Source organism: Cyphomyrmex costatus, unplaced genomic scaffold (genome assembly GCF_001594065.2).
Source record: "Cyphomyrmex costatus isolate MS0001 unplaced genomic scaffold, Ccosl1.0 scaffold5, whole genome shotgun sequence".
Taxonomy (NCBI): Eukaryota; Metazoa; Arthropoda; class Insecta; order Hymenoptera; family Formicidae; genus Cyphomyrmex; species Cyphomyrmex costatus.
Window position 1 is genome coordinate 5,314,796 of NW_017279267.1, and position 12,868 is coordinate 5,327,663.

The 12,868-nt window shown below is 29.5% G+C and overlaps 1 protein-coding gene across 1 annotated transcript; it reads left to right on the forward strand.

The window, feature by feature from the left end:
* The first annotated feature begins 4,196 nt into the window (after window positions 1-4,196).
* LOC108778294 (uncharacterized) lies at window positions 4,197-6,169 on the forward strand. Its single transcript, XM_018545424.1, has 3 exons — window positions 4,197-4,481; window positions 5,608-5,766; window positions 6,101-6,169. The coding sequence occupies exons 1-3, from the start codon at window positions 4,197-4,199 to the stop codon at window positions 6,167-6,169; spliced, it is 513 nt and encodes a 170-aa protein (XP_018400926.1).
* The last annotated feature ends 6,699 nt before the right edge of the window (window positions 6,170-12,868 follow it).

Sequence of the window (12,868 nt, forward strand, 5' to 3'; positions counted from 1 at the left end):
CTTCAACAGGTATTACCGCCGACCAAATTTAGTATTTTACTTTGTAAACAACAAGAAGCGGAGGTACTAGCTGCTGGAATCCATGGTTTGGTATCATGTCCATTTTGTTATTTTGCATCTATACCAGCGAAAGACAATATTTTCAAATGTCTTAACCGGAATGTATGTTTGGCATCGTCTTCTTCTTCTTCTAAGTTTGGATGGCCCAGGTTCCGTAGTAAACGGATTTTCGTGGCCAGTCTTATCTTGTTTGGCTCCGTGTTGTCTATGCGAAAATATTTTGTTGTCATCCACTGCTGTGTTTCTTCCCGGCCCCCACTACTAGACTCATCAGTAAGGCATTGTAGTGGGAGCCTGCCTTCGATGCCCGGAGGTGTCTTAGAGCGAGGTGCTATATGAATAGATCTCATGTGTCTCGAGTACATGCGAGAATTGGCACGAGTCTCTTCCTTTTGAATCTTTTCCTCTTTGGACATCTGGGGGTGGGCCGCCACAATGAAAGAATCTTGCCGGTAGGTGTAATCTTAAGCTTTGTGAAGTTGGCACCCCTAAATGCGAATTTTGGTAAAATCATTATTGCATTCGTTTGTCCACTGTTTGTCCACGTTTGTCCACCCTCCAAAAAAAAGTTATACACAAAAAAAAATTGTAGCACCCCCAAGTGATTATTTTTCATTATTATGAAAAATATAATAAAAATAAGGTGGAAAAACGGAAATAATGGGTGGACAAACGTAGACAAACAGTGGACAAACGAATGCAATAATGATTTTATCAAAATTCGCATTTAGGGGTGCCAACTTCACAGAGCAGCTCTGTCATAAATATATTAATGATAAATATATTTATCATAAATATATTAATGACTTTTAATCGTAATATTAATAAGTTTTATATTTGCAAATTAATAATTAAAAGCAAATACGATCTTATTATTGTTACTATTTAATTCTGTTTATCAATATTTTGTGAACTATTAGTTTAGAAAAATTTGTGTTTCATGTATACATTTTTGACGTTTTTGTATAATCCCGCGATTCCCGCGTTGCTAAAATTTGTTAATTATTCTTCTATAATATCATTTTTATTATATTTATTTGAACAGTTTTATCACTGTATATGTATTGTATGGTAAATTATTATTATTGTAGTATTGAATTGTATGAAAGATTATAATAAAGATAATATTAAAAAAGTTAATGTATATTAGCGAAATATCATAAAATAATTAAATATAAAAATAAGAATATAAAACAAAAAGACATACTTATCTGCAAAAACGGGTTACTAAATTTATAGAGATTTGTTTTTTTAACGGATGATTATATTTATAAAGAAAAGAGGATTGCTGATAAAATCGGCGTAGGGTGAATATGGAGGGCCTCTAGTTAGTTTTCGTTTAATTAAATCTTAAATTAACGATGTATAATTGGAAAAGTTTGAAGTGTATTCAAAGTCTTTATAATAATTATAGAAACTTTGAATACACTTAGATACTAGTAATTTTGAAGTAATATCTCAATGGACTGGAGAACGTATCAGAAAACTTTGGATACATGAATTTTCTAACAATTTGTAACACAATTCAATAAGCGATATTCTTATCAGTTACATATTAATCTTTTGGTGTCTAAATGGTGTCTGTGACACAAATCCGTTAAAGAGCTATAATTCATTATAAAAAGTATAATAGTTAAATGAAGAAATAAAAAAAATAAGGCTCACACAGCACACTTTATTTTTTATACGTTTCATATTCAGCAATTTCCATCTTTATGAAATATAAAAGCAGAACAACTTCACAGTTAACTTTTTACAATTTTTAACAATTAAATATATATTAATATGAAGGGCTTTAAATATATAAAGCGTTTAAATAAGCATATGAGATTAGAAGACAGCGATCTTCTTTATACCAACATTATACATATGTACTGATGGTATCATATATACAGGGTATCTGGAATTTAAATGTCAAAACTTTGGTGGTGTGTAAGGGGTGAATAAACTAAGATAAAAAGTTCTGTAGAAATATACTTATTTTTGCTTCGTTTGGAGAAAATCGACCAAACGTAGTTGCTTCGTTCTTGGACGTGAAGGAGTAGTCTTAGTCATTTCGACCACCTGATTTGACACCACTGCATTTCTTTGTGTAGAGGGTCCTAAAGCAGAAAATTTATTCGTTGTCAATCAACTCAAGAGAATAATTGAGAAATCGAATCGAAGTTGCAGTGTACTAAATATCACTAGGTCAGTGTTTGGTTGCAACACACTGTCCGTATACTGATGATATGCTCGCATTCCTATACAAGAGGCCAACATTTTTAACAACATCTACATTAACCTTTGGAAAACCGGTGGCTTTTTTAGAGACTCGAGTGGAGCTTCCTTTTATGCCACTCAACCCCATTGACAAAAAAGTTCTAAGCCTCAAAATAAAAAAGTCGATTAAAAACATGCCGATCCTCAACATGAATAAGTAATAAAAAAGTACAAAAACGAAAATTACGTTTTGTTTTTTTTGTGATTTTCTCCAAAATGAAGTAAAAACGAGCACGTCTCTACGAGACTTTTTTTCTTAATTTATCGGTCCTTTACACACTCCCGAAGTTTTGAGATAAATTCCTGACACCCTGTATATATATGAAATATTTTTCTCACCGTTTTATTATCTTCAAACTATCTTATATCCGTATAGTAATTAAGATTTGCGTATTCAGTGTAGGGAGGTAAGAACATAATTGTACTATTACGGTTCACCGTCAATACATTATTTGCTTAAATAATTCACAAACCTATGCGCGGCTTTGGAAGGAAAACTACGATGTAGGAAATATGCATCAGAGGGGTTACTTGTATTATATCGTCAAAGAAATTTTACTAACAGTTGAATACACGTGGATAGTAAACTAAACACATACGTGTCTTTAATGTGAACGGTATTTTCTCCTGACAAGTTTAAATCGCTGTGTAACTATAACAAAACGATAGAATTAAATAAGCAATTGTTATGGCGGATATACTAACAATGGAAAAACTTATTGCGTTTTTGAAGGCGGATTTATTGTTTGCTTGTTGTTGGCCATTACCACCAACTGCCACAAAATGTGAAAAGATACGTAATAAAATATTTCGCTACTTTTCTGTTCTACACGGGATGATTATGATGATTGCGATATTATATACCATTTACAGCAATCGGTCAAATTTATTTTTAATAATGAAATTATGCTGTGAGTTATGTACCACTACTGAAGTTCCTTTACAAATAATTTGTTTCTCAGTTCAATACGATCGTCTCCAAGTAAGAAGCGTTATTTTAGTTATATAATCAATATAGAAATAAATAATAATAATAATAAAGTAATTAGAAAATTGTATTTAAATATTATGTATCAATAGATTTATTTATATAAATTGAAATATATTAAAATAAGCAGATTGATTTAACATTTAATTATATTGTAAAGTAATATTACTAATATTCTCTATTATTTTTTTTATTTACATTGAGAATATTTCTAAGTAAATGTGTAGTTAAGATTGCACCTTATCGATGTTACTTAGTCTTTAGATATGTTGTACGGAAAAGTATTTTGATTAATTTTTAACAAAACTTAAATAGAGAACATTATTGTGGTTTAGGAGATATAATATTATATTATATACATATGAGGGACGGCATTGGTTTAGGAGGTATATTACAAACAGTGAAGTTTATGTGTTCGAAAACCCATGTAAAACAGTTATAGACATTGTAAGTTGCAGAGAGATGTGGAATAGATTTTGTTTCGTGTGGTAAATCTGAAATCCATATAAAGTATATCATAGATCTCGTTTTACCCCATAAGCATGAAGAGCTAGGACTGTGGGATAAACCTTATGCCTCAAAAACTTATGCCTGAAAACTTATATAAATCATTACAATCACATAGACTTTGTTTCGTCCCGGTAAGCAGGAGAGAGGATGAGAGGTGAACTTCTCGCTTTGTGTAGAAAATTGTAATTCTATATTTATCGTGAAACTTTAATTTGTTTATTTTCTAAACTAGTGCTGTCTCCTATTTAATTTTTGTAGAGAATTACTTAAGTCACTCTCTTCTACAACATATCAAAAGGGATATAAAATTGGTGAGATGCGATCTATGAACTGCACGTTTATTCATTTCTGTTTAACCTTCTGTTTAAAAATAGTCATGATTCAATTGCAGTACGTAATTTACGAATTGGAAGACTATTGCAAGCTAGCGAAACCAGAGGAGAGAACTATTTTTCATCGCTACATTAACAATTGTAAATCATTTTATATAGGCTCAATATGCGCCTTCACTGTTACCGGATTGTTGCTCATCATCAGTCCTATAGTAGAACCACATCCTTTTCCTATCGATGTAGAATATCCGTTTTCTGTGGACTATCAACCTTTAAAGATTATCATTTATCTACATCATATATTACTTATATATCAAAGTTATGCGCAGGTATGCTCAAATATTTTTATCGCACTTCTATTGTGGTTTGTGTCAGCGAGATGTGATATCTTATCGAATAGATTTCGAGCTGTTACAAAGTTTACCGAGTTGCGAGCATGTATAGAAGAACATCAAGAGTTATTATGGTAAATTTAAAGTTACATATAAAATGATATCATAGAAACGTTCATCTTGAAAAAAATCTTTCAGAAACAAAAAGAATTGTTCTATGTATGAATCGTCAAAATTGCTATTTGTAATACTTTGTTAATAGAAAGCTTAAACTTAAGTTCAAGTGGAAAATTAATTTATATATATAATATATATATATACACATATATACATAGTATATACACATCACTTTATCTATTTATTCTAAAATATTAATTATAATTCACACACAGAATTTTTATATGAGGTTTAAAATGTGTTAATATAATTAATTCTGATATCAAACAGATATTTCTTCTTATTACTGGATAATATTTAAAAAGAACACAAGTGATTATTTTTTTATATCAACATTAACTGTAAAATTTTGATAGATATTATTTCAGGTATGGAAAAAAAGTTACTCTTTCTATTCGATTTGTAATGCTAGCGTCATTAGCTGTCAGTACAATAGTTATTATTTTTACTGGTTGCACTTTTCTTAGCGTAAGTATAGTAAAGATAAATATAAGCATTATATCTATAAATATAAGCATTATATCTATTAATTCTTCAGTTTTTGTTATATATATATATATAAGAATTATTATATAAAACTCCCTTGTTACAAATTTTATAATTCAATTTTCTCATTAATTATGCAAGTTTATCTATGAAGATGTTTTTTGTAATTCCCATGTACTAATTTAAAGAACATTCAGTTCGATAAAGCAAAACATGTCATGTATTTATATTATCTGTTGCAATTTTTTTTTTAATAGCGGCAACCATTGTCAGTAAAATCAACATTTTTAATTTTCTTTGTTTCGTCTCTCGCAAAAGTATATTTATGTGCATGGCCAGCTGATCATTTGTTGAGTGCAGTAAGTTACGTTTATATGTATATAGAAATTGTAAAAATAGCTTGATACATTTAGAAATTAATAAATTAAAGATGTTTCTCTCTTCTTTTCTATTTTTTTAGAGCACTAATGTTGCACATGCTGCATATGAGTCTATATGGTATGACGGGAAAGTTGATTTTCAAAAAAACTTTTTACACGCTTTATTGCGTGCGCAACAACCTCTAACTGTAAACGTACCTTGCATGCTACCGACTGTTTCGTTAAATTATTATGCCTCAGTGAGTCATCGATTTTATTACTTTTGTTAATTATAAAATTATATAATTATTACTTTTGTATTATTTAAGAGATGTACATTTTTGAGATATTGGTATTTTTAACCCTTTTTTGCAAGTATACAAATAAAAATCATTTATAAATATTTATATGTTTTTGTTAATGTTCCTTGTAAGTAAAATCTCCTATTTTTTGTAACAAATATATAAATAAATTTATTTTTTTGTGTCGTTTGTTAATATTTATACACAAATGACAAAATTGATATAATCTTTTTTACTAAATAACGTAATTATTTAAATTAAGAAAATTATATTTGTGTGTGTAATATTTTAGTATGTCTCAACTGCTTTTTCTTATCTGGCTACTTTTCGAATTATACTTGAAGAAAGTGATGAGAATTAATCGATTGATGCGGATATATTATTATTATGGTGAGATTTCATTTGTTCAAATTATACAAATATTTTATTTGTATAATAATTGTATATTTATTATTTGAAAATCGTATTTTTTTTAACAAAAGTAAAATCGCGTTCATTGACTTCGCTTCTAATTTTAAATCAAGATTACAGATTGACGTGCACGATTGTATGCGATCATCTTTGTACAAAAATTGTAATAAATTGTGTTTTATTTAAAAGTTGCAACATTAGTTCTATAATAAATGTAAAATAATTTATTTGGAATAATTAGTTTGTAAGATATTGTCTATTAAATTTATATTTCTGACATGTCAAGAACATTAGACAATTACATCTTCAAGCAATCTGACAGAACATTGAAAAAGATTCCTCCGTTAATTCAAAGAGCTCACTGTTATATTATTGATGTACAAAAATTAAAACAACCATTTTTATAAAAAAAAATACCGGTAAATTTGTATATGATGGAAATCAATTAATTTGTATAAATTATTTTATAATTGAATTTATCATTGTTCAGAATCTGAAAATCCGGTTAGAAACAGAGCTATAAATTTAAATGTGACAGCGGCTGAATTCGTAGATGCAAATAAAAACATCGAGAGAATAGTTAATTTATTTATTTATTATTAACTGATACTATACAAAAATTTAAAAATTGTACTGAAGATGATCAGATTATGACTGAAACGTTTACTTTTATATTAATTAATTTAAAATATATAACTTGGCAATTACATCCTGCGCTTGTGGCTGTATGCTCATTAATTTTATATTATATATATACCTATATGTGGTATAAAGATGTATGTGGAAAAAAGGATGTGGTTATGGTGATTATATCATAGCTTATGATATCTTATGTAGTTTGTGGTACATTCTGAGGGCGATTGTAAAAATTCTTCATTTTATTTAAACAGTATAACATGGTCATTGCAGTGGCCATACGGAGAAAATTTTATATTTAAAATTACTGTAATGTGGTAGAAGCTGCGGACTATCATGTAATTATAAGTTTAAATGCTACAACGATTTTTTTTAAAATAATAATATAAATTAATTTTTAAACTTTTTTATAGTAAACATTTTTTATTAAAAAATTACACCTTGTTGAATAAAAGTTAGTATTGCAAAGATAATAAAAAGTATATATCTAGCAAATATTGTTTATGTACAATAGTAAAAATTAACTCTTTCCATGGCTTGAGAGCACTGGTTTAATAAAAATTACTTTATTTATGTAATAAAATTAGTCTTACCACAGTAAAAGTTATGTCGCGCGGAATATTGTTGTGAGGGTCCATCCGAAAACTTAATATAAAATTTTCTCCGTACATATTTATTTATTAATTTTTTTAGTTAAACATTAATAATTATGATTATTAATGTTTAGCTGCTGTCATAAAAACTGCATTTTAGTTTTGTAGACAACAGACATTTTTGCGGATGTATATTCTTTACATAATTTTGAATAATAAAAAATTTATAATTACCTTTATTAGATTAATACAAATAATAATTAATAAATTATATTAAACATTTCTAGATACACATACTGTGTCTTTATTTAGCTGAATTTACTTTATTTCATCTATACTACTTTCATCACGATATATTCGTATTGCAGACATTCTCATAAGAGACCATGCGATATTTCATTCTACTTCTAATTATACTTCACTGAAATGGATTTAATTATTACTAGACAATTACCACTAGATTGCAACATGGGTAATGCAAATGCCTGAAAGTGTTTGTAAATACACGACAGCATTGCGTTCGATGCGTATGATTAATTAAGCAGTCTTTGTCTTGCTATCTAGTGGGAAATGCAAAGGCTAGATACCTGTAATTAGATTTTCATAAAAGTTGCTCCTCTTTCTAGGTAGTAATTCACGGTAACTGAGAAGCGTTAATATTTTAAAATATTTTTCGAGATTAAACACGTTGAAGTTATTTTTTAAATAAAATAACTTTAATGTGCTTAAATAATATTATATACTTTACAAAAACTCTACATTTTATAAAAACATCTCTAAAAGGGAGGGGATAATATAGTTTTCACGAGTTATTAAAGATTATATACAGAGTTATTAAATCGTATAAATTATTAAAATTTAAATTTTGATAATTTTTATAATTGGAGTTTTATTAATACAACATGAATTTTTATAATGTAATACCATATTTAACAGAATATTTAATTTATACTATACAATTTATGGAATTGTAATTGGTGTTAATGTAACGTTGAAACTTTTTTATAATGTATTATACGCGCATTGATATCCCTTGAGAAACAATGCACCTTGCTTCAAAGATAGAATATAACACTGCTTATATCGTATGTACCGCATAACGTCATTTGGCGCCTCACGATAGTGTTATTATAGAATTTACTCGTTGGCAAATTATCTTGACAATATTGCGAGGGTGATTACAGCTTATACTATGCTATAGCTAGAATTTCCATTGTATTTTAAACATGGAGGGAAAGGTAACACTAGATAGAGTAATTGCCTTTCTAAAGGTATACTTGATATTCGCTTGCTGTTGGCCTCTTCCACCAAACGCGACGAAGCCGCAGAGACTTCTTCGTAGTGCCTTCCAGTGTTTCTGCGTCACGAATTCGATATTAGTTGGTATCGCGGCAGCATGGACAATTTATAAGCACAACGATGATATGTTTTTAGTGATGAAATTAGGATGTCAGTTGAGCGCTATAATACAAGTTCCATTACAACTGATACTCTTTGAGATGCAGAAGAAACGTTTGCAGGTATATAATTTTTATTTAGTATATATGATACATTAATTTAGTGCAAAGGCTATACTTTGTAACTTGACAAAATCCGTCGTATACTTTGCTCAGACTTATAGGAACTGTTTATATCTACAAAATAAATTGTGAAATGAAATGTTTTATCTAATGAGAGAGATTTAATTATAATATTTAATACTTTTGAGACTTTCACAGAAATACTGAAAGATTTACAAGTTATCGCAATGCAGTGTCGTGTTCCATTGCTAATGTCAACGTTTCGTGAACCTTGCTCGATCAGTATCAGTTCGCTTCTTGCCCTGATGCATAGTGGAAGAAACCCATGCATTAGGGTTTATTGTACCATGCTCTAATGAAGTGAACGGCGAAGGTCACGAAACGTTGGCAATGGATCACGGCGATAACCCGTAAACCCTTAGCACCTCAGAGATTAAATTATTTGTTTTATATTATAAAATAAATACATTCTTTAAACATAAATATACAAATACGTATTCTATACTTCTTACGCTGTTCTTTAAAATTTTGTCACGTAATTAATTACATTGTGTGACCGATTTCAACTTTTAAAATTTTCCAAAGGGCGCGTGGGTTTGATTGTGTCGGGAACACAGTCCACTATCATTTTCCCAAGAGATTTGGTAAAGTTAGATCGTAGAAGAATGGGGCATAAATTTGAAGTTATTAATTTCGAGGAGTACCAGTTGCGTTATTCTCATGGTTTTGAGATCAAATATTATCACAAATATGTACACGCACATACATACACATACTCACACTCACACTTATGCGCGCGAGCGCAAACTTTGTTTTACAAAAGAAAAAGTGACTTTTTCTGCAAGTGTCGTGCTGGACTCAGGTATTAAAAAATTGATTAAAAATATGTAGAGGGGCCGGAACTCTGTTTATAAATGATTGCATTGCATAGAACTCTGTGAGAACTAATGAGAACTGCCGTTGAAACTGATAGAAATAGTCAGCACACGTCACTTTTTCTAGAAGTTTTATGCCATTTTCTATATATAGGCGTATGAAAATTGTTAAATGTTGTTATTTTATTTTGAAAATGCATAACTTAGTTGGTTTTTAGTAGAACTATCGGGAACTGTTGCTAAAAGTGCAAATATTAATTTTTTTCCCGTACTTTAGAGGAAATCTGACGTGCCAGATTCGCATTATAGTTAGCACGCCATATTTTCAATTTTAATTTTTTTCATATTAAAACTGCGGAACTATTTTTTATTTCTAGGTAGAACTGTAGAACTATGAAAAGTGCTACTGGAACTGTTGTAATTTTTTTGATATCGATAGAATGTCGTGCCAGCTTCACAGATCCTAGATAGTAAATATATGTGTTCATTTCATATCAGGCATCAAAACTTTCGCACGCACCAGTATCACTTTATAACGCGTTAGATAAACGTAAGAATGTTAATTGTGATTTCAAATTTTCTCGGGAAACATCAAGTTGAAAACTACCGTATATTAGTAGATGATATGATGACCGCTTTTAAGAATATCGGCGTTCATATGTCATTGAAAATCCATTTTTTACATCACCACCTTCAATTCTTTGAAAAGCAGCTTGCTACAGAGTCATACGAACAAGGTGAAAAATTTCATCAACAAATCATGCAGATGGAATGTCGATACAAAGGAAAATTTCTACTTTCCATGATTTCTGATTTTTGCTGGTCAATTGCTGAATAAATTTAATAGTACATAGTGTAACAGTGGAGGATATTTGTTTATTGCGCGGCCGGGCACGAGCGCACGAGCGCTAACGAGCACGAGCTATAAACAAATATGCCCCCACTCGCTACACGTAGAATTTTTCATTACAAGTGCTCGTCGTAATGTGCCCTATATAGCAACGTTTTTGCGCAGAAGAGTGGGATTAGAGAAATAACTCAACGGCTTGAGGTATTGGCTATTTACCGCATGCAAAAGCGTTAAGGTATAGGGCACATTACGTGCACGCGTGATGAAAAAAATATTAACATGCGCTTATATTTGTTATCATATATATTTGACCTCAAATCGCGCTACCTACTTTGCCAAATCCCTTGGGGAAATGGTAGTGGACCGTGCCCCCGACATAACCAAACCCACGCGCCCTTTGGAAAATTTTTGTGGTCACACAGTGTTATTATTACTACACATGTATATAAAATTGTGAGACAGTTTATTAATTAAGAATGTATTATTAATATTTTATATTATAAAATAATGAAAGGACTATTAATAAAAGTTTTGATAATACAGTTTATTATTTTGGAAATGGAGGATTATTATCAACGAGCGAAAGACTATGAAAAAAAAATTTTCCAACACTATATCGACAAATGCAAACCATTTTATGGTATGTATGTACAACATTAATTTTAACTATTTAAACAAATTTTTTAATAATAAGTTGATTACTGCAGTTGGTATTCTTTGTTGGTTGGCAATGACAGGCATCAGCGTTATATTTACGCCTTTATTTGCATCACAATCGTTTCCGACTGAAGCACAGTATCCATTTAATGTGGAATTTCAGCCATTGAAAACTATCATTTATGCGCATCAAGTATTAATTGCTTATCAAAGTGTGATCCAAGTTAGCACCAATACCTTTCCTGCTCTTCTACTTTGGTTTGTGGTTGCTAGATTTAAAATTCTATCCGTTCAATTTCGTACAGTGACGAATATGAAAGAGCTGGTAAACTACACGCGCGAACATAGTCTATTACTTAGGTATATATACAATATACATATATCAAAAAGAAAAAAGAAAATAAAAAAATTAAATGCAGTAATGAGTTAATAAAATAATTATGTTTTTTAAACATCGCATATTTATAGATATGCAAAAGAAGTATCTTATGCAATTCGTTACGTAGCATTATTATGTGTAACTTTTAGTACCGGTGCTGTAATATTTGGTTATCTTACTTTTATGAGTGTAAGTATACCGAACTTCGTGTAAAAGTTATTGTGTTCTTTGAAAAAAATATTTTGTTTTATAATAATTGTATGATTTTCTCATTGCTTATAAGAAGCGAATTGTTTGAATTTACTAAAATATCTGTTTCATGTTTAATGTATAATAATATATTACATACAGTATTCACATGCATACATTATGCGTATTATATTTTCTTGATATTTACGCGTAATAGCGTCAACCATGGTCAGTGAAATGGACGTTTCTTATGATAGCTTTTTGTGGTTTTGTGGAACTTTATATGTATGCCTGGCCAGCTGACAACGTAATAAGTACGGTTAGTTATTTATAGAAAATAAAATTTATAATTACATTATAAGAATTATAAAATTTTTGACCAATTTTTTAAAGTTTATTTTTCAAAAATTTTTATTAGAGTATCGGTATAGCATCTGCCGTATACGATTCATTATGGTACAATGATAATCTGACCATGCAGAAAATTTTAATACATATTATACTAAGAAGTCAGCATCCAGTCACCGTTTCAGTTCCATGTGCATTACCAAACTTGTCCATGAATTATTATGCATCGGTAAGAACTTGACTGTTTTTTATACTACTTTTATACTACTTTTTATTTTTCAGATTTTTGCATCTATCTTTCTTTTAGAGGTATTTACTTATTTTATTTTGCATTTAAGAATTTGTTGTTTTTTTTAGTATATCTCAACAGTTTTTTCTTATATGGCATTTGTGCGTATCATGATTGGTCAAGAATAAAAAAACAATCAATTTTTAAGGTAACAATCTACATATTATATTTTTTGGAAATGTTTGCCATGTAGAAAACTGTAATAATAATCTAATAAAAATATGTATTTGTTGTATAATATCGCGAAGACATCTATGTAGAAAATCTTATTATTATATATATTGTTAAATTATCAATAGATGTGGTATTTATA

Excerpts from the sequence above, each read along its gene's own strand:
- LOC108778294 (XM_018545424.1), top strand. The coding sequence starts at position 4,197 with ATGATTCAATTGCAGTACGTAATTTACGAATTGGAAGACTATTGCAAG. Across the intron at positions 4,482-5,607 it reads TATATCAAAGTTATGCGCAG|AGCACTAATGTTGCACATGC; the intron begins GTATGCTCAAAT and ends CTATTTTTTTAG. Across the intron at positions 5,767-6,100 it reads CGTTAAATTATTATGCCTCA|TATGTCTCAACTGCTTTTTC; the intron begins GTGAGTCATCGA and ends GTAATATTTTAG.